General features: G+C 37.3%; 1 protein-coding gene across 4 annotated transcripts in view; it reads right to left on the bottom strand.

Moving 5' to 3' along the window:
* The window catches only part of LOC129246878 (cytoplasmic protein NCK1), a 47,381-nt gene that overhangs the window by 10,896 nt on the left and 14,969 nt on the right, over positions 1–21,516 (bottom strand). Inside the window, exons 2-4 of one of the 4 annotated variants that reach the window (XM_054885591.1) lie at positions 1,137–1,349; positions 668–1,046; positions 129–333 (exon numbers count right to left, since the gene is read on the bottom strand). In XM_054885591.1, the coding sequence (XP_054741566.1) occupies positions 129–333; positions 668–1,046; positions 1,137–1,187 (635 nt within the window). In that variant the 5' untranslated portion in view covers positions 1,188–1,349. Of the gene's footprint in view, positions 1–128; positions 334–667; positions 1,350–4,181; positions 4,309–21,516 lie in introns of those variants that run through there. The other 3 variants (XM_054885590.1, XM_054885587.1, XM_054885589.1) reach the window with 3 other exon arrangements.

Here is a 21,516-nt window from a genome sequence, read left to right as displayed (position 1 = left end):
AAGTTAGCATCCATAAAAAGCAGAGAAAAGATAACAAAGTTAGCCCCGATCAGCATTAAAAAGTGTTAATAAAAAGTTTAAGCACATTTCCAATTTTCTACTTAAGAAGGCGACGACTATCGACTCACCTATCGAATAACGACGGTTTCTCCTTCTTCACATAATTGCTAGGCACATAACCTGACTGATTACGATTATTTTGCACACGCCACCAATGTTTTGAGTCGTCTAGCAGTAAGTATCGTTCATTTTTTCGCAAATCTAATTCTTGCGCTCCTTGCGCCGCATAATCGTATTTGGCTACAACGTAGCAAACGTCTTCTTGTGATTTGCCTGTAAAATGTCAAAGGAAAGCATCAAAAAATCATTTGCATTCAATAAACAATTGGAGTTGACTTAGTTGACAAACACTTACACATACAGCAGCAACATACATCCATACATATGCACTTATTTTATTTATTTTAAAAAGTAAAGGCAAAAGAAATTCGCTCTTTTGTACTTTTAGACTTATTGGTTCACATTTTTTAGTACATCCGATTGTTTTACCCATACATATCTTTTTTGACGACAGACACTTAATTACCTCCATATAGGCATACATAGGTATATAAAAATTTGTATGTATGTATGGATGTATGCAGACTACTTTTTGTGTAGTACCAACCGTGTTTCATGTTGCCCGCCATTGATTGTTGCCCGCAACTAGAATTACCGCTGCTGCTGCCTCCGCTGCAATCGCCTGTGTACCCGGCGATATTGGACGCTGCTGTTACTTGACCGAAGGTCACGCTCTTGTGCTGTGCACTACAACTAGATGCGGTCGACAGGGTGCGCTGGTGTTGTTGCTGCTGTTGGGATTGCGAACGTTGTTGATAGGCGGTTGCCACGGCTATGGCTGCTGTATGTGGAATGTGCCGATGCTGATGTGCCGGTGACCCTGGTGTTGCTGGATAAGGCTGCGGCGGATACTGCTGGTGGTAGTGGGCACCAACTAAGCCACCACCACTAATATTACCGATCAGTATGTGCGGTTGTTGTTGTTGCTGTAAGTGTTGATGTGGTTGTTGATGATTATGATTAGGATGATGTAATTGATGCTGATGTTGTTGTTGTGTTATCGGAACGTTACTCGCCGTTGAGGAATCGGGGATATTGCGTGCAAATCGTTGGGGATATTCCAACATTCCAGTGCTCCTCTAAGCGCGGAGGAGGCGACGTCTTTCAAGTTCTCACTAGGTTCTGATGCTATTCACAGCGGCGGCAATTCAGCTCCTGAGTGTAAGTGAAAATAATTTCAATGCTGCCCTCGGTAAGTCTGACATGTTGCCAATTGAGTTCATTCATTGCTATAACAATGACATCAACAACAACGATAACAAATGGGCGACAATATGCGATATGCGATGTGCGATTTACGATGTGTGTGGTGTGTGAACCAAAATTGATGTGCGTATGTTGATGTAATCAATCGAGAAATGCAGAAAAAATAAAGAAAGAGAAAAAGCCAACAAATTATAAATAAGCTATTCACAAGCAATTATTAAGCAATAAATATAATTATTACAGCAATATAAAAAAAATATTATGCAACAAATTCAAAATATGGTGTTCAATAAAAATTCGGAGCATATAAAATGTATGTATGTAAGTATATGAATGTATAAAATATAAGCTAAGTGAGAACATAAGCGGATTTATATTATATTTCATGTATGGGTCGAATCCTTTCAAGTCCTGGGAGTACAAGTACATACATACATACATATTTTCTACTTATTTTATTTTAGACTTTAAATGATTGCAAAAATGTATGTATGTATGTATGTATATGGTAAGCTTTAATTAACAACTAATTGTATGGCGTTTCAATGAGTACAATTAAGTAGCGGTGGGAGAGTTTTTTAAATTATTTAACTACAGAACATACCGGGTCTGACCGAATCATGGTTCTTGTCAGCAAAGAATTGATGCACTCTAAATACAATTTCATCTGACTATACCATATTCGAAAATTGCATTACAAATCGTAAGGTCAATCGAGTTGAACTACCAATCGTAAGAAAAATTTACATCGAGTGCATACGAATAACACAAAATGTTGCATTAGGTTTGGTTAAGGTGGCTATAGCAGAAAAAGAGGAGGCACACTTGTATCATGTAGAGAGTAATTAAATGTATAAATAAAAATATGAGCAAACAGGAAAAGGAATGGTTATTACTAACGATAACGATTCAGATTTAATTGCAAGAACTACTTATAGATCCTCTGGAATGTTGCTAAATCGAGAACGAAAATATTTTAATATCACAGCTACCACAACAGATGCTCGAAATATAGTTGATAATCACTGCATGGAACCCAATTGGACAGTGTTCGATTCAAAATCGCACCAATAGCAAAATTTAAAGCTTGGTCAGCCTAAGAGGTCCCTTCGTCCCGCTACCGATCCAGCCTTAGTTAGCAGAACCTGCAACCATGTAAGGGTTAGTGCTGCCCTAGTGCTTGCTTAACTGCCTCAAGACAGCAAAAATAAGATGTAAAAATTTATTTTAGAAACAAAAAAAACTAATATTAAGACAGAAGCATTAAACTTTAGCGAAAAATACTCAGCCAAACCGCGGATAAGGAGGAGAGATAACTCAGCGGCAAGGAATCAACTAAGATTAAAAACATATTTCACTTGTGAAGCTCCGAGAATGAAATTCGCATGCTTTATAAAAAAAAAATTAATTAAAAAAACTGGTTCAGTCGAGGATAGAAAAAGGACTGGCGAATCAAACTAGATGTTCTGTTGAGAATATCGGTGCTGTAGCGCAAAGTGTTACTGAACAGCTTTCAACATCGATATCTCGACATTCTTAACAATTGGGCATTCATGAATAGACTGTTTGGCGGATTTTACCTGTAGAAGTGCCCATGGTGGACATTTAAATGATGTCATTTTTCACATACAGTATAATTATTAAGAATCGGCGGCCGTAGCCAAATCAGTGGGAGTGTGACTACCATTCGGAATTCGAATCTCCGCGAAACACCAAAATTAAGAAAAAGTTTTTTCTAATAGCGGTCGTCCCTCGGCAGGCAATGGCACGGCTGAAAGATCCATTATAAAATAAAATAAAACTCCTTGTGCTATCGCGACCTGGTACCTTGTACATACAAGTATGCTATGCAGTCACACATTTGACTTGGCTTGCCAATAACGATAGGTATTAACATTTAGAATATTTTTAGCATTTTATCTATTTGGTTGCAAAATTAATAGATATTAGATATAATAAAATTTTAATCGCAGTTTACTTTCAAAAAGTAATGTATTTGCAATACATACGCACCACAAACATTTACACATACGAGTACATTAAGGCGGCACCCCGCCGTTTCTAAGTAAATAATAAAATAAAAAATACCAAAGTATTTGTCTCAACACTGTGTGCCTAGCGAGTTTGACTTTATATAAATTTCATTATTTTAACTTGAGGCAATTTTTTTTTAATCTTTGACGCAGACCTCATAATTTAAGCATCTCATTTTGGAATATAAATTCTTTTGATGATACAAAAGATTTATATAGTTTTCTCAGCCCATTATAGTTACGAATAGCCCCATCTTGAATCAAAATATTTTGGTGGAAGTCTAAAGTACGCAAACATTTATGATACGCTTGGAAAAACAGTACCATTAGTTTTTTGTTTTTTGTTGTGTTTTGGATAGTGAGGCATCTTAATATACTAAAACATATACGTATAACGTATCAGGTAGTAAGTATGCGAAGTGAGTAATGGCAAAAAAAGCAAAAAAGAGTTTGAAACTAATAATAATTACTGGTTGTTAATAACCGTACGGGGCTCATGTTACGCCTCAGCTGTAGTAGTCATGACAAGATTGAAACTGCAAACAAATGAAAACAAGTGAAAGTTGTAGTATCTTGAACAACAACTACAACTACACTCGCAATGATGCCGACAGTACAAAACAATTGTAAAAGTAACAATTACAACAACAGCTGTAGTAAAAGTGATAGAAAACGTAAAACACTTTTCTTGCCAAATGGAAAAGGTAAGATACCAACAAACCAAAATGTCATTCAAGCGGGTCTATAAATATATATACAGTGGCATAGAAAACTTTGTATACCTGTGAGCCAGTGATAGATAGCCTGCGATAAAATGCGTACCTTCCAAATGAATTTATTCCGAATTAAATAGCTGTAGTCATAGTCCAACTTTAAAACACATTTCAGTTAAAACCGATATCTAACTTAAAATAAGTTTTTGAAATTTTGTGAATCGTACATATGTTAATTCAACATCTCAACACTCAATTGATTTTTTATAACAACTGCAATATTTTAAGTGTGGGCACTGTTCTGTTATGTTATCGTGATTTTGCAAATGTCCTCGAGCAAGCCAGTACGTTGTACCCGCACTCTTTATTTGATGAAGAGGAAAACAGGATGACGGGATTCTAGGCGACCCCTATTTCGCAAAGAGTGGAAATGCAGAGTCTGGAAAACTAAAATTATCCAGTTTGGAAAATAAAAATAAAAACTAAAATTAAAATGACAGTTCATTGCTTCACAGATGTTGGTAATATATAACTTGTAATATTTCATGACATGAATTGCCAACTTTATTCATTTGTGGAACAACATCAAAATGCACGCCACAAGTAGGAGGAGGAGCTCGGCCAAACACCCAAAAAGGGAGTACACGCCAATTATATATATATGTATATATATATATATATATATATATTCAATTTGCTATCTTCATTGAAATTGGCTTTTGAAAGTAATCAAAAATTTAGTGTCGAGATGGATAGTAAAATGAGAGAGAACAGAGCTATCCACATGAAAAGAAAAAATTTACTCGCCAGTATAAAGAAATATGGGTACTTTAATTAGTTCACCCTGATTCAGCTGATTTTTATTTACATTTAGAAATGGCGAGGCTTAGAAACTTATTTTAAGGTTTTAAAATAACATTTTTCTTATTCCAAAGTTAAAACTCTTTTTTTGTGATAAAATGTGACTATGTTGTGTTTAAGTTGACTATGGCAGAGTAATGGTCTTTATTATAAAATACAATTTTAATCGTTAAAACCTATTTTAAATTTCCTATGGCTACGGGCCAATAAATTTATGAACAAAAACGAAAAACTTCTTTTTAAAACACATTAAGTTATGTATAAGTTTAATAAAAATGTATACTATTTTCAATAATTTTTATTAAATACAAAGCATAACGGTCCACTCTTGGTTGCTAGGTTACATATCGTTCGCCTTATGCAAATTTTCCAATTTTGAGTTAATCGGTTGGCTTGATTAAACTTTGGATGTTCTAAGTTTTACCAAAACCCAGAATACCATGCGTACAAAGAAACCACAAATAATTTTGTATACCAGAAGCCGAACCTTGTAATTTTCATACAGCAAGGCACTTTAAACTTGATTTCCCAACATTTTAACTTTTACACAGTCATGTTTCTGGCATAAGGGGGACGCTACATTTTTCAAGTTTCAAATTTAGTTCTCAAGTTTAGTTCTTCTAGGAAATGCAAACAGGTGACGAGGGTAGCAAATAAATTTCATAAAGCATCCTAAATATTCATTTACAATACTGGCAGTATATTGGATCAGAGCGCCTTTTCTATTAGTCAATTCTGCCCGCTTTAATTAACAGTAAAAATTATAGTTGAGTCGTTTCATTCACAACTTTTTCAATTAACCGAGTTTTTCAACTGAACAAGTGAAGCAATGAATTAAAACTTGGTTTTCGTTTTCTTAGTTATTTTTTGTCTTTGCTGCTCTTCTCGAATGTCATTTGATGAACAAGACTTGGTTATATTATTAGCAAAATAAAAAAAAAATTTGTTTTTATTTTGTGGGTGTTTTGGGGACTTTTGTGGCCTTTAGAGATTTTTCATAAATTTCCTGGACTTTTAAGAATATTGCAGCTCAACCATACATATATATATAAATTTATAGTATGCATCCAAACTTCAGCTCAAAATAATAAAATGCCTTATTTTTCTCAAATTGTTTTTTATATTAAATGTAAACTTTGCTTTTTTCTGCACACCCGTTTCGTAGGCATGTATAAGAATGACAATGAACAAAATTGCTGACAGAGACGAAGAACTAGTGAATACAAAACCAGAAAGCCCCCCTCCAGTAAAAATCAGAATTGATCGCCTGTTCAAGGGGTAGATTATCCAAGAATGATTTCAAAAACACAATTATATTTTTTTATTTGTTAATTGTAAATAATAAATATTAATTTATTTAGTATGAATTTTAAATACAATATACAGTATACTCTCTCCTAACGGACACCAGTACCGAAAAAATCCGTAGGAATTTTTTAAATCTTTTCTTGTTTGAGCGGATAAGATATTTTAGTTCTCTCATAAGCGGACAGCTTTCAAACTCTGTCTTGGAGTTGTCAAAATCAATAGTTTTGTTAACTGTTGTTTATTTCTTTCACAAAGCGTGGGAGCAAGTGAATCCACCGACAGTGAAAATTTGTTTAAGGAAAACTAATACAGCTTTTTTTGGCAGGAAATAACTAGGAGCTTTACCATGGCCCAATAGAAGTGCCCACTGAGCATCGAACTCTTAACAAACCAAAAGATAGTCACAACCGAAATACAAATTCCTCAAAGTTATTATTTTAGTTTCAGAACCACTGTACATATATATACAGTTAGTCTCGATAAATCGAATAAAGTAAAATGAAACAAAAAACACTAATCAGCTTAGAAGATAACGACAAAAAAACTGAAAGACACTAACCAAGAAAGTGCATGTCGTGACTTTAAATTGTATGCGCCAACTACGGCTTTCATGTGATTAATTGTAAGCAGCAAAGCGTATTAAATTTAGTGGGTGCACAACTCAAATGAGACATTTCACTTGCATTGCATTTGTGGCACCTCGTTCTGGCGTATCACCAAATATTTTTAAATTATCGCATCACTTTCCAAAAAACAACGTTATGCAATTTCACACTTAGGTACGTACATACACACACAAATAAATCCGTATAGTATGAATGCATGCACGCAAAACTTTCAATGAGTGGCATTCATTGTAGGGCACTCTGTGGAACTACTGTTGCTTATCAGCTATGGCTATGGGTCAGAGTAGCGTATTTTTAGCGCATGAAATTAAAAATTAACCATGACTAGAACTGCACGCTTGCATAGCTTAAAATGATATCGGGAAGTTCACTCACTACAAGTCATGTTGAAACCAAAGTAGAACACTCATGAATCAGTTCGATTGATGCCGTTTTGCTTATTTTTAGTGGAACTAAAGTGCGCACATACGAGTATAACGACTTACCAGCAATCTTCACCGAAATTTAAGCGGATGATGTTCAGATGTATCGATCTTGCATACTCAGTGATATAAATTACTGTGTTTTTAAAACCAACCAAAATGTATGCCGCATTAACAAATGGATATGCGACAATGTACAAGCCTCATGTGCTTGCTTTCCGAAAAATCTCATTGCTATCAACTAAATTACGACTAAAAATCTTGGAATCATTTTCAACCAAAGATTAACTTGGGATAGTCACGTAATTTAGTCGTAGGTAAATTATACGGAATGCTTCGTTTGCTATGGACTACACAACACTTTACTCCTCTACGCATTCGCACTCTATGTTAATTGTTAAATCATACGTTATGACAACGTTATTGTACGGTTGTGAAATCTTTGTAAATTGTGGTTATGCGTGCAAAGACAAGCTTAAGTATTTTTAATAACATTACTAGTTAGGAGTTCGGAATCATGGCAAGAGTTCACGTTTCTCATCTTTCTGACACAATCTACTCTACAATCTACAGTTCTGATCCCTCTTACTTTTGCCCAAAATCTACTACTCGAAAGTGCCTTTGTATCTCACTCTCAGAATAACTACCACGAAGCCAGTGAGAAATTCTATCTACATATATTTCTCGCTGTTAGATACAATAGACCAACGTCAGAAAAACAGATCCTGGTTCATGTGACTCGACTATGGAAGCCGAATTTATTTAATAAGTAATTTCATTCATAAAACATCTTTGTAAATTTGGTCATGAACATTTTAACCTATTGTAAGTAGCACTAATAATTAGGTTTGCGATGGGTATGGAATTCATTCGACGAACAAAGACTTGGTTAGCAGTGTTGCCACGGCACTCTTGAGCAAAATAATTCATTGTTATTATTATTTTTGGCTACTATGGCTTTTCAAGGCAGATGGAGTTCTATCTTATCGTGTGTTATCTCAAAATCACTTTGGCCTCAGTACAATAGAAACAAGATACTTAAAGTGCTGAGGACTTCAGGTCATTCAATTTCCACACTCATAGCGGTGTTCACTGGTCACTGGGTGATCGCAACTCATAAGGAAAAGCTTGAAATTCCATACAACCCCCATTGCAGAAGCTAGGAGAATCCTACAGAGAAAAAGACTGTTGAACCCCTTCTTTGCAAATGTCTGGGTCTGACGGCTAGGCACTTGTGGTGCCTTTTGGGTATAGCCTGAGGCCGTTCTCCAGCCAAGATCCCTTTTATCTTGTCCACTACATCAACAGCGCTGGATAGCTTTAGATGTTTCATATTTCTTTAAGTTTCGTAATTTTTTAATTTTTTGACCTACATTGGCATCAAAATAGTACTCTAGTTCTTCTAGTAGAGTACTTCTGGTACTCTTGCCATCTAACTTATCTACCTACCTACCTAGGACTTTTCAAACTTTTTCGGGGCAGTTAGAATATTACAGGTCAATGACGCATATGTGGATATATAAATATGTAAAATTGTTTTTATTATAAAATAGCGTCCTTTATTTTATGATGTACAAACGTTACGTAGGCGCGAGATTGCTCTACAATGACAATGAGCAAAGTTGCTGACTAAGACAAAAAGCTAGTGAATAAAAATAAGAAATTGTTCGTTCACCAATAAAGAAAAAAAGAACTTAATATCTGAAATGGCATGGAAAGCATAATTTATTTTCCGTTTTACCTTTATTTTAGAACGCAGTAGCGCACAACTGGCGGCCCCCGTGTAATGATACATAGTAAGATATGATTCGCGGGTTTCCCTAGCAGAAAACATTCTGAAATTTTTACTCCACCAAATTTTATTTTTTCGTTTGTTTAACACAGGTTTATATTACCAAAGTTGTGTATATCACAATAAGTTAATATACATTATTATTCAAGAAACGAAACCAAGGTGTGACGAAGGTGGTGAAAGGTGAAAACGACACAAATTTATTGTAAATGTGCCACCAACCATAACCGTGCCTTTGACCGGTATTAATAGAAAAGGGATATATAAGTATATACAGTCAGTATAATAGAAGCGTGACCGGCAAAATTCAAACATAGAATTCCGTTACAAACAAAATATAAATGCTGCTAAATAAGCGTATCCTTTTCGCAATACGCGTTGTGCAATTTGTTAGTTTCGTGAGAAATTTAGAAAGCATACGTTGTTTTTACCAAATGAGTAGTTCCGCATATGAAAACCGATTTGAAGCAATGTGCACAGGTTCAAGTTCCATAAATGTTAAAGGCGCTCCTAAATAAATGAGTGCAACGATTTACTGAATGTAAAAACGTTGACGACTTCCCAGGAAGACCTGAAATTCCGGAGCCCATTGAAAAAACCGCTGGAAAGTCGGCAGCTTCAAGCAACTGTTAAGCATCCAGATAAGGTTCATGTGTCGGACTTTCTTCTCCGGAAAAGGATATGGCCATTTATTTGTTTACCGCCAATTTGAAAGCTTTTTTGATGAATGGAATTTACCAAAAAGCATTATTACCCTCACCTCATCATGTTGGTCTCCATGACGCGGGGATGACGCTTAAGTGGTGGTTTGACCCCCTTATCATGGGGACCAACTCAACACGAACTAAGAGGGAAGCACCATATGGGGATTAGCTAGCCATCCGTCCGCTTTACGGCGAAGTTGCTGGCCATCCAATCAGCATGCGAAGATCACCGTACCGTACGAAGATCCCTTGTTATTCCTAAACCCCTGCTATCCTGTTATTTCCTCTCCTTGCCCACCCCCTAATCCAGGGTGTTATGCGACACCGTGCCCATTGGATGGTTTGCAGCCAGGGGGCTGACCAGGAGAAGCTAAAGGCCAAAGCTTGGTACAAAGCCGCGGTCACAGTTTGTGACCCATTTGGCAGCAAGTCCAACCTGACGAAGCAAGAGGAGGAACGGTGGGCTTGAGCCAGAGAGGAAATAAAAAATGGCCGACGCTTCTACGCAGCAAAACCACAGTTCGCAGCCTCCAATCCGAAGTATGCGAGCAAACTTGAAGAAGAACTAGCTATCAAGAGACCGCGTTCTGCCAATAGCGAGGCCTTAATGGGATTCAAAAGCAGAAACATAAGCACGAGATGGCTAAACCGAAAAACAGAGATGAGGAAAGACCTACGACGTCGAAAGAAGCAGCCAAGAAACATCTAATAGTGGCACTCACTGAACGTAGTAACAAGCTGTGGCGAATGTCGCAAGAACGGTGGAAGGTAGTAGAAATGAATCTACTGGAACCCCTATTTACGACAATGGACGCAGAGCCGAACGCACAAATGCCAGCAATTGACGGAGGAGGATGGTTCAGCGTCGACAAAATTATAAAATTCAAGGATGACTACGCTCACATGGTTAAAGGAAGTAGTAAAAACGCTTCAAGGCAGGTGGGAGGGGGCGTCACTTGAAATTGTTGACCACAACTGCATCCCCTCAATACCGAAAGCGAAGGTTTTCATACCGTGAGTGGTAAAACCGGAAAATGCACTGCGACTATTGCAAAGACAAAACACGGGCGTGCCTATAGACGACTGGAAAGTGTTGAGCGGGGCAAAACCAGCAACTGCTGATGGAGGCCAGGACTATATTCTCTTGATGAACAAGCCGGCAGAGGACCTGCTTTACACACGATTCGGAAGGATGGCGTGGGGAGTTGGTAACGTGCAGCTTCGCCTCAAAGAGCGCAACCCGACAGACGACAACCACAACACCCTCGCTGCGGGGGAGGTGGAAAAGGATCTCGGTATAGAAGAGATTTTGGAAGCTTCCCTCAATATACAGGATGTGGAGAAGGGTGAGCTGGAGGAAGTATCCAACCCCGAGAAGGTACTGAAGCCAGATGCTGAAGGTCCTTCAGATAAATCTCCAAAAGAGTAAGAACGCCTTAGCCGAGCTCCTGCTCAACATAGAGGAAGTGGGCTACGATGTGGCTCTAGTCCAGGAACCAGGAATAGCATCGGGCAACATAGTCCCCGGTCTAAAGTCAAATAACTACAACACCTATATCCCGATTACAAAGAATAAGGTAAGAACAGCAATAAAGGTAAAAAAAAAGTATATATTCTTATATTGATCATAACCTCTCTACAGGCGATCTGACTGGTGGGCTGCAAAAATGAGACGTTACTCTTTGGGTCTTGCTATATGCCACACGATGAAGAAGCACCACAGATAGAGCTTCGGAAGCTGGTATAAACAGCAAACAGCTAACGCAAACGCACATCACCCGGTCTGGATTGGTTCGGACATAACCGAGCGAGGTAAGTCACTATTTTACTATATTCTTCAGAGTAGCCTAGAAATAGCTAAAAAAGGCGAAGAACCAACATACAGGCAAGGTCATATAAATGGCACATTTAGACTTTGAAAGCAAAGAGTTGAATATGTTTTTAAATAATTTTTTTTATTTTATTTTTATAAAAAATAAAAAACTTATTTACTTCCACTTTAAAACAAAAAAATGGTAAAAAAGAATTACAGTTCTGATTCAATTTACGAAAACGTTGGTAACTGACGAAACCTCCTGGACATATAAATAGCACATCCTAAAAAATTCCAAATAAAAGCAAAAATAGTAAACAAATCACATAGTTAAGTAATAATATTGTTTTATCAGATTAGTATTTTGTACTATATCCACCGTTTTTGATTACTTCTTCAAGCCGTCGTTCCATGCTTTCCACAAGCTTGTGGCATCTTTCCTTTGGAATCCAGTACCAAGTCTCCTCAACTGCCGCCCACAAATCTTCAAAATTTTTAAAGTTTTTGTTAGCGATTTTAACCAGTAACGTCGAAGAAATGAGGGAAACAGCGAGACTTTGTAAGGTCCTTCATTTAGACCGCTCAGTAAGGCTGGATTCCATCCGAATACCTGATGGTTCATACACCATTTCCAAATCGGAAACGTTTAATGCTCTACTCGAAACCCATTTTCCGGGTAGTAGAACTCTCTCTGAAGTAGAGAGTTGCATGAACAATAACGGTAGCAACGGTGGAACCTCTAGGTACAGCTGGTATATTGCTAGTCGGATAATGACAAAGGAGTCGATAAGGTTTTCCTTATCTTCGTTTGAGAACTTTAAGTCCCCTCGACCTGACGGAATATATTTAGCAATGCTTAAAAAAGGAGGAGACAGCCTGATTGAGGCCCCGAAAAGGATCTTCAAAGCCTGTCTTGCATTTGGTTGTTTACCATCCCAATAGCGACGCGTAAGAGTAGTATTTATTCCGAAACCAGGAAAAGATGACTATTCCCTAGCAAAAAGTTTTAGACGAATCAATTTGACATCGTTCATGTTGAAAAGTCTGGAACGAGTGGTGGAGAAACAGATTCGAGTGGGGGTATGGCCGAGAAGTCCACTTAGTAGAAATCAACACGCTTACCAGAGTGGAAAATCATGTGAATCAGCCTTACACGATCTTGTTAGCAAGATTGAAGCCGGTCTGGAAGCTGACGAATACACAATGGACGTGTTCGTGGACATTGAGGGGGCTTTTGATAATGCCACTTTCGGCTCGATATGTTCTTCTGCCGAACGACACGGAGTTGATCAAACCATAGTAAAATGGATATATTCCATGCTCTCTGAGAGGCTGTTAACCGCTTGTGAGAGCAGTGACGAACAAATCACAGTCAGGGCCAGGCAAGGATGTCCCCAAGGGGGTGTTCTTTCTCCGGTGCTGTGGTGCTTTGTCGTAGACTCTCTATTAGTGGAGATGCAGGAACTCAGTTTTCACGTCCAAGCGTATGCGGACGATGTCTGTGCGCTAACATCGGATAAAGCCTTAAGAAGGCTTTGCACGAAAGTGCAGAGGATTCTTGACAAAATCGATTACTGGTGCATGCGACAAGATCTTTCCGTTAATCCGAACAAAACAACAATAGCCTTGTTTACGAGAAAACGGAAATTGGATGGACTCAGTCTTCCAACACTGAAAGGTGTGACACCTGGTCTTTCCGATGAAGTTAAATATCTAGGAGTAATCTTGGATAAGAAGCTGGCTTGGGAGATACACGTTTCACTGAAGGTGAATCGTGCATTGAAGATTTTTCAGCAATGTCGTAGAGCCTTTGGTAAAACCTGGGGTCTGAAACCTGCTGTGGTCCTATGGATATACACAGCATTTATCAGACCAATCATCACTTACGCTTCTGTGGTCTGGTGGCGACGGAGCATGGTTAAGTCCACAAATCGGGAACTATACAGGCTGCAAAGAAGTGTATGTTTATGCATCACGGGTGCCATGAGTTCAACCTCTGGTGATGCCCTTAATGCTATGCTTGATTTGCTCCCCCTGGATCTTAAGATACAACAGGAAGCAACAAAAGTAATGTGTAGACTCCATAAATATGGTTTCTGGCACGAAGATGGAACTTCGAGACACAGAGAAATCTTTAAGTTGCTATCTGAGCAGTATCCACTGTTTTTGGCACCTAAAGATGACCTGATACCCACAGTTTCATTTGGAAGGAAATTTGATGTCAGATTTCCATTACGTGAGCAATGGAGCAATCCAGAATGCATGCAGGGAGGTTTGACGGATATTTTCTTAACCGATGGGTCCAAGAATGAAATAGGGTCTGGAGTCGGATGGTACTTAAACGATAGTAATAAGTATCACTATGCTATGGGGGAAATGGCAACTGTTTTCCAAACAGAAGTTTTTGCCATCCCGAAAGTAGCCGAATGGATAATCGAGAGGAGATGGAGCGGGAAAAAGATTGGAGTCTTCAGTGACAGTCAGGCTGCACTGAAGGCCCTGGAGAACGCGAAGCAAACCTCAAAGATTGTTCAAGAATGTAAGAAGAAGCTTAATTCTGTCGCAAGACAAAAAAGGCTTGTACTTATATGGGTTCCGAGACACTCCGGTGTTGAAGGAAACGAAATTGCCGAATGGGCCAACCGTGGATCAGCGGTGCCCCCACAGGGGCCAGAGCCAATAATCGGAATCAGTTCCGCAGGAATCATGAATTGGATCAGCGATTATGTAGGCAATCTACATAAAGAGCGATAGTCCGGTCTTGAACGCTGCAGTACTGCAAAGTGTTTTGTGACAAGTCCGAACAGGAAACTGTCGAACTTTCTACTAAAACTTAGAAGGAAAGACATTCGGTTGATGGTCGGCATCATTACAGGACACAACCCATGGGGTCAGCATATGACCACCATTGGAATCATCGAGGGCCCGGTATGCCTGTCATGCTTGAAGGAGGCGGATAGCACTGAGCACTTTCTCTGTGAGTGTCCTGCCTTTGCTAGAGCACGGCTACGAGTATTGGGTTCCGATGTCATGAGAATGAGTAATATTCGTCCTCTAAAACTGAAGGATATTTACAGATTTGCCAAAGAATCTGGAAAATTCTCACAGGACTAACTATGTCTATCTCTGTCTCTATTCTTTCCTATCTCTTTCTCTGATACTTTTCTCCTTCCCTCCTTGACTATCTATCCCCTTTCCAGAGCTTTTAATATAATGGGCTTTTTACCCTGAGTGTTTTAGGAGCCACCAAATCTCCTGGTGCTCCTTGGCTCGACCTTTTCAAATTTCTTTCAATTAGCATAGTAGTCAGTAACGTTTGGCAAGTCATCGTGAATCGTTTAACACCAGAACAGAGTTTCCAAATAGTAGAAATTTACTTTGGAAAAACAAAAAAAACTGTACGTGAAGTATTGAAGAAGATAAAGAAATGTCAGTTCCCACGACAGTCGGTTCTACGTAACCCGAACGACCCGGATTTACATCCGGCCAAGGACTATCACTTCAGCAGCGTTCCCCGTATATGTATTGGGAATCTTTATGCTGCTACAACAACAACGACATCTTGCCGAAATGTCGATTCATCGACGTTCTTAATTTGTTGGCCTTTGCCCTTCGACTGCGTGGAAAATTTTACGTAATATCTTTTCTTACATGCCTATAAAATACAGCTCGTGTAAGAATTAAAGCTATGACCATCATTTTTGCTGATTGAGATCATTTGAGCTCAAAAATTTTACTGATCGAATGTACCACGGAGCTCGTAGCCGAAGCGAGCATATGCCGGATATTCAGAAAAAAAAATTCAGATTATAATTAAAAAAAATATATTTTATTTATTTATTGAAAAGAGTAATAATTATAAATAATTATTCCACTTAAAAGGTAAGAAAAAAGAAACAAGCACTGGCTGCTGAGGCCTTCGGCTACAATATTTCAGTTTTGTTTTATCGTTTTAAGTTGTCAAGATCTAAAAAACACCCGATATAAACAAATGTTAACAAAACTTAGTAAAACCCTAAAACCGTTGGTTTCAAGGAAACTCTTATACATCTACGACCTCAAATGAACTCAAAGAGAAGGAACTGTTGAGCATGGCTTGAACAATCAAGTTGAAAGATTAAATTAAACATTTTATTAACCCATTGTATTGTAGTTGCTGTTGTTGTCTATGATACAAGCTTATTTATTTATCTATGAACACACAAAAGCCAATGAATCATAAACACTTCGGCTTAAGCGATCTACTTATTTATACATAAATGGGCAAATTATTTATGCGAAGTCCAAATAACAGAGGAAGAGAGAGAGAGAAACGTAGGTACCAAGCATTTTTGATTCTATTGTGTCAGAATAGTATTGGCTTACATTCATATGTATGTGCATTATGTAATTTATTGAATTTACCTACGGTATGGCCACGCAACGTTATTTAAAACCTTCTATAAAAAAATGTAAAGGTGAAGGTCACACTAGAAACTTATTAAAAATTGTGTGCACGTATGACGTAAAAAAGTGTATGTTTAAAAAAAAAATAATTTAACGAAAGGATACAAGTTAATTCCGGTACTTCTTAAATTGTTGGTTTTAAAGTTAAATTTAATTATGGTAATTTCAATAAATAAATAAAACGGATATTAATGTGGTGTATTTGTCCCTATTTATCCTAGCATGTATGTACATATACAAGAAGTTGCCCACCACTTGTGATCTGATCTTACCAAATGCCTAAAGTTGGATTCACACATTCGGCTGGTACGAGAACAACAGAGAGAAAAGTAAATGAAAATTTTACAACTCTGGCAAGGGCGGAATAAATGCGACACTATTGCGAGAAAAGAAAACAGCATTAGTTGAAGGTTTATATTTTGAGGGAATCCGAAGACCCAGGTAATTTGTGCTTCAAGACATGCATATCTTCTGCTCAAATATGAACGAGACGTTATCAATAAAAAGGTCCGCGGATGACATATGGCAAAAATAAATTTTTTGTTTTTTGGTAGGACTGTTATAAGCTTACATGGCAAATTTCAGCGTGATATGTCACATAGTTTGTTTTCTGTGCTACTGTATACAAGTCAAGCTCGAGTGTGTTCTTCGAATTTAACGATGGAAAGTCAAGTTGAACAAAGAATTTGTTTGATATTTTGTTATTCCAACAAAATTTCGGCTTCAGACGCCTTAAAAATGTTGCAGACAACCTATGGGGACTCTGCTCTATCGCGTGCACGTGTTTTCCAGTGGTACAAATCGTTCTAAGAGGGCCGTACATCAACCCAAAAAACCACGCCAAAGTCGCTCAAAAATTAAGGTTATGCTGACTGTTTTTTTCGATTACGAAGGTGTGGTGCACTCGGAGTTCCTTCCGCAAGGCCGATCGGTTAACGCTGAATATTATTTAGACGTTTTAAAGCGTTTGCGCGAGAACATTCGTCTTAAAAGGAAGGAATTGTGGGACAACAAGTCATGGTTCTTGCATCACGATAATGCACCAGCTCACACATCACGTCTTGTTCGCGATTATTTGAACAAAAATAATGTTAATATCGTTCCGCAAGCACCGTATTCACCTCATATGGCTCCATGTGACTTTTTCCTGTTTCTCAAGCTCAAGTTGCCGCTCCGTGGAAAACATTTTGAGACAATTGAAGTCATAAAAGAGAATTCGAAGAACACACTCGAGCTTGACTTGTTTACAGTAGCACAGAAAACAAACTATGTGACATATCACGCTGAAATTTGCCATGTAAGCTTATAACAGTCCTACCAAAAAACAAAAAATTTATTTTTGCCATATGTCATCCGCGGACCGTTTTATTGATACCGTCTCGTTCATATTTGAGCAGAAGTATATACTGTATGTAGTATGTATCGTATAATTAGTGGGTACTCTTGCAAATAAATGAATAAAAGACATTTAAAAAAATTAAGTTCAGAGCATGAATTTTATAATCTAATGCAATCCATTAAAGCAGATTATTAACTTCCGCATTAATTTTAAATTACAATAAAATTGCTTATTTTTTAACCTAATTTCCGAGCACTCGTTATATGGAGGGAAATGCAGAGCAATTGTTAACTAAAAATTTAATGAGCTACAAAACTGCATAGCCAAAATTTAAAGAAATATTTAAACTAAAATATTTGAAATTTTACTCAAATTTTATTTGTATTTTATATAAATAAGCCCTTTCTCTTGGAGTTCTCTTAAAATTTTTCTAGTTATTAGGTCGTATTCTGGCGACTTCTTAGGATCACTTCTCTTACATATGCATTGTTTTATTTCTTCTAATGTAACATTTAGTGGTTTGCATGGATCTTTTTTGCGTGGGTCGGAGAAAGGTTCACATTAGGCGTATTGTTGGTGAAAGTACTTTTGAAGTGTTTTGCGAGAACTTCAGCCTTGTTAAGATTTGTTCTAGTCCAGCTACCATCAAATTTTCTGATAGGTGGTTTGTGTAAAATTTTATTTTCGATGATTTTTGATGCGTCTCTTAAGTTTCATATTTTTATGGTCGAATAGCATTTGCTTGATTTCCTTTGTAGCTGCGTTCAGCTTGCTTTTGTCATTTGCCTTGTTATTTGCCAGCGTTTAGGTAAGCGGTTTTTAATTTTGATTTTTTCTTGGATGTGTGCAGGTATGTTGTAGCTCGAGAAACAGATAATTTATTGTGGAGTGGATTTCATAGTGGCGTTCATTATTGTGTCATTAAAATAGGCTCTCACACTGTCGATTTCGTCAAAGGTCTTTAAGATTATTTTATTGTTAAGTTTACGGATGACTATTTCTCTAAATGTATCCCGTCAAGGTTTTTTGTTATACATGTTTCTATTCGAGCTCTGATGTATCATTATTATTGGGGAATGGTCAGATGACAATTCAATTAACGATTTTATTTACATATCTTCGTGGTTAACGTTTTTGGTTATAAAAAAATCGATCAGATCTGGACTTTTTTTTGGATCAGTTGGCCAGTATGTTGGGTCGCAACTACTTATGAACTTGCTGCTATTTCTTTTTATGGCGACCAGTAAATTACGTCCTTTGGAGTTCGTCAATCTTGAACCCCAAATTGCATTTTTGGCATTATAATCCCCGCCAGCTATGTATCGTTTGCCAAGTGTTTTCAAAAAGTCGTAGTAATGGGATATGGAATTTATGAATTTTGGGGGACAATATACAGCAGAGATTGTTAGTTTGCCGCCTTCGTGTTCAATTTGGATCGACGTCGCTTGTATGTTTTCTTTTTCGTATTTTTTTAATTCAATGCATTTAATGGCTTGCCTAATTATTATCGCTGTGCCACCATGAGCTTTGTTGTCAGGGTGGTTTATGACAAATATTTTATAATTAGGTATTCTTGCAAAGCTTTTGCCAGTGAAGTGTGTTTCAGAAAATAGTAATACATCTATTGAATTATTGTTTATAAACACTTTCAGTTCTTTCAAGTGTTAGCCCAAGCCGTTTGCAGGCCGAGTATTTTCAGTTTACTTGTGCTGTCCATCTATTTTGTTAACGAGCAATGTTATAATATTCATTATATTTGACATTTGTGTGAAGACCTGCTTCATCATTTCTTTTAATTCTCTAATGTCGTCATTTTAAGTTGCTTCAGAATTTGTCACGCCAGATTGTGGGCTGTTAGAAATAACTTGGGCATATGACATTGTTGGTTTGACATATTGTGAATCTATTTGCCGATTTAAGGAGTTTTGCTGTTTATTAATATTCAATTATTTATTATGTTGCTCTGAGTACTGTTTTATTTTGAGTGCTTTGTACACCGCGCATCCTCTGTAGCTCGCTGTGTCTTTGCCTCCGCAAAGGGCGCATTTTATGTTGCTGCTATTTTCTACAACACACCCTATAGTTTTTTTTTTTAGTGTGTCCATATTTTTCACAATTTGTCCATTGTGGAATTGTTTTCTCTTGATGAGGCGGTTCAAAATTTATTTTTCAGTGTAGTAGATTATTTATTGAATAAATATCTTTATTGTTTGCACCTTGCTTCATCTCCAATGAGAACAACGGCAGCGGTTTCTTGGTGCCTTTTTGCAAAATATTTTGAATATTAGTTATTTCATGGCCTAATTCCAGTAGTTCCTGCTTAATTTCGTCTTTATCAGCCGAATAATGCATTCCCCTGAGGAATAATTTGAATCTTCTTTCTTCCTTTGGTTTAAAAGTATAATACTGGTTTTTTTTCTCCTTTAATAATTTAATGATTGCAGTATAATTGTATGAGTCGAGTGGTTGTAGTTTAACTTCATTGTTATTCCAAGCTTTAAGTTCATATTTGCAATCTGGAATGGTATTCAGTGCGTGCATTAACTTATCAATGCGTTCTACGTTTTGTATGTAAATCGGGGGAGGCTTGCGTTTTTTAATTATGGAATTTAAGTTTTCTGCAGCGGTTGGACTTTTTGTTCCACTGTTCCACATGTAAAAGTTAACGCTACTTTTGTTATTTTCCAAAACAATGAATCAAAAAGAATTTCGTGTTTTAAATTTATACTGCTTCTTGATGGCGAAAAATACCGTTCAGGCAAAGCAATGGCTTGAAGTGTTATGAGGACTCCGCTCCATCAGGAACAAGAATAAAACGATGGTTTGCTGACCTCAAACGTGGTCGTGCATCGTGCAAATTATAAAATGACAATAATAAAAAAATATTGAGCTGAAGTGTTATTACTGAATAGTATTTTTTGCTAAAACGAACCTTTAAAAAGAATCTAACAACGTAGACTCACTGCAACTCAGCCACATCGATTTTCTCATTAGTGAGAAGTACTGCCGCACAGAGCTACATAATTTATTTATTGCACGCGTATAACATTTAAATGGGGTGGGAAGTTAGTCTTCCGCTATAAAAATTAGTTACCTATGTGTGCATGTGTGTATATATGCATTAATATATCCGGTAATAAACCAGAGTCAATGAAAAATGCAATATACTCAACCGAAATGCATGAATAAATTGACACACCCCTCTCCCGTCGAAACAGCATGTTTCCTGGGCCTACTCCTAGATGAGCTAGACGAAGACGACCGGTGATATGCCCGACACTGGCGGGGCTACTATTACTGTTAACAAACAAAACAAACAATAAATTAACACTGTGACACTATTTTAAGCGCAAATAGCTTCTTCAACATACACATGAGAACTTCTTAGAAATTATGTACATGTATACCTTTCTGTAACTATATAGAACTATAACAGTCGAGGTGCACAGCTTACCCGATCATGTTATAAAACATCAGCGTGTGTCAGCATGAAAAGAAAGAGTACACCACATATTGACGAGTTTCGATAAACGGCATTTTCTCGTGTTTCTCTTCAATGAGATTTATTCTTTATGCCGATGACTTCAAAGTTTGCTCTGAGGTTAGTTGCCTTAATGACTCAGTTGTTTATAGTCAGAACTCAATAAGCTTTCTAACTGGTGTGTGATGAATCGCCTTTTCTCTCACATTAAAAAATGTCATAAAGTAACGTTTTCTAAATTGCCCAAAACACTTATTGCATCTTACCATTTATCAGTCCCAATCTTAAATCGATTGACGGTGTTTTTTGATTCGAAGTTCAATTTTAATTTGCACAAATTATATTATTTCAAAGTCACTTTCAATGCTGGCGTTACTTAGCCCCCATTCTTTGCAATTCTCTGACCCATATACACTCAAGATTCTATACTCTTCATTTGTTCAGTCTAAATTGAGATGCGCTGCTGTTATTTAAAGACCGTATCTCGCTATTCATATAAATCGATTGAAGAGAATGCGGAAAATATCCCCGTTTTGCTTTGCACTCCTTAAATTTTCTGAACCATCTTATAATTCTCGTAGCCAATTAATTGGCTTTTTAGCATTAAATAACAGAGGAGCGCTTTTGCTTTTTCATTTCTTCTCGACATCCA

Source organism: Anastrepha obliqua, chromosome 5 (assembly GCF_027943255.1).
Source record: "Anastrepha obliqua isolate idAnaObli1 chromosome 5, idAnaObli1_1.0, whole genome shotgun sequence".
NCBI classification, from domain to species: domain Eukaryota; kingdom Metazoa; phylum Arthropoda; class Insecta; order Diptera; family Tephritidae; genus Anastrepha; species Anastrepha obliqua.
The sequence above is the reverse complement of the archived record's forward strand: the minus strand, read 5'-3'. Positions and strand labels throughout refer to the sequence as shown.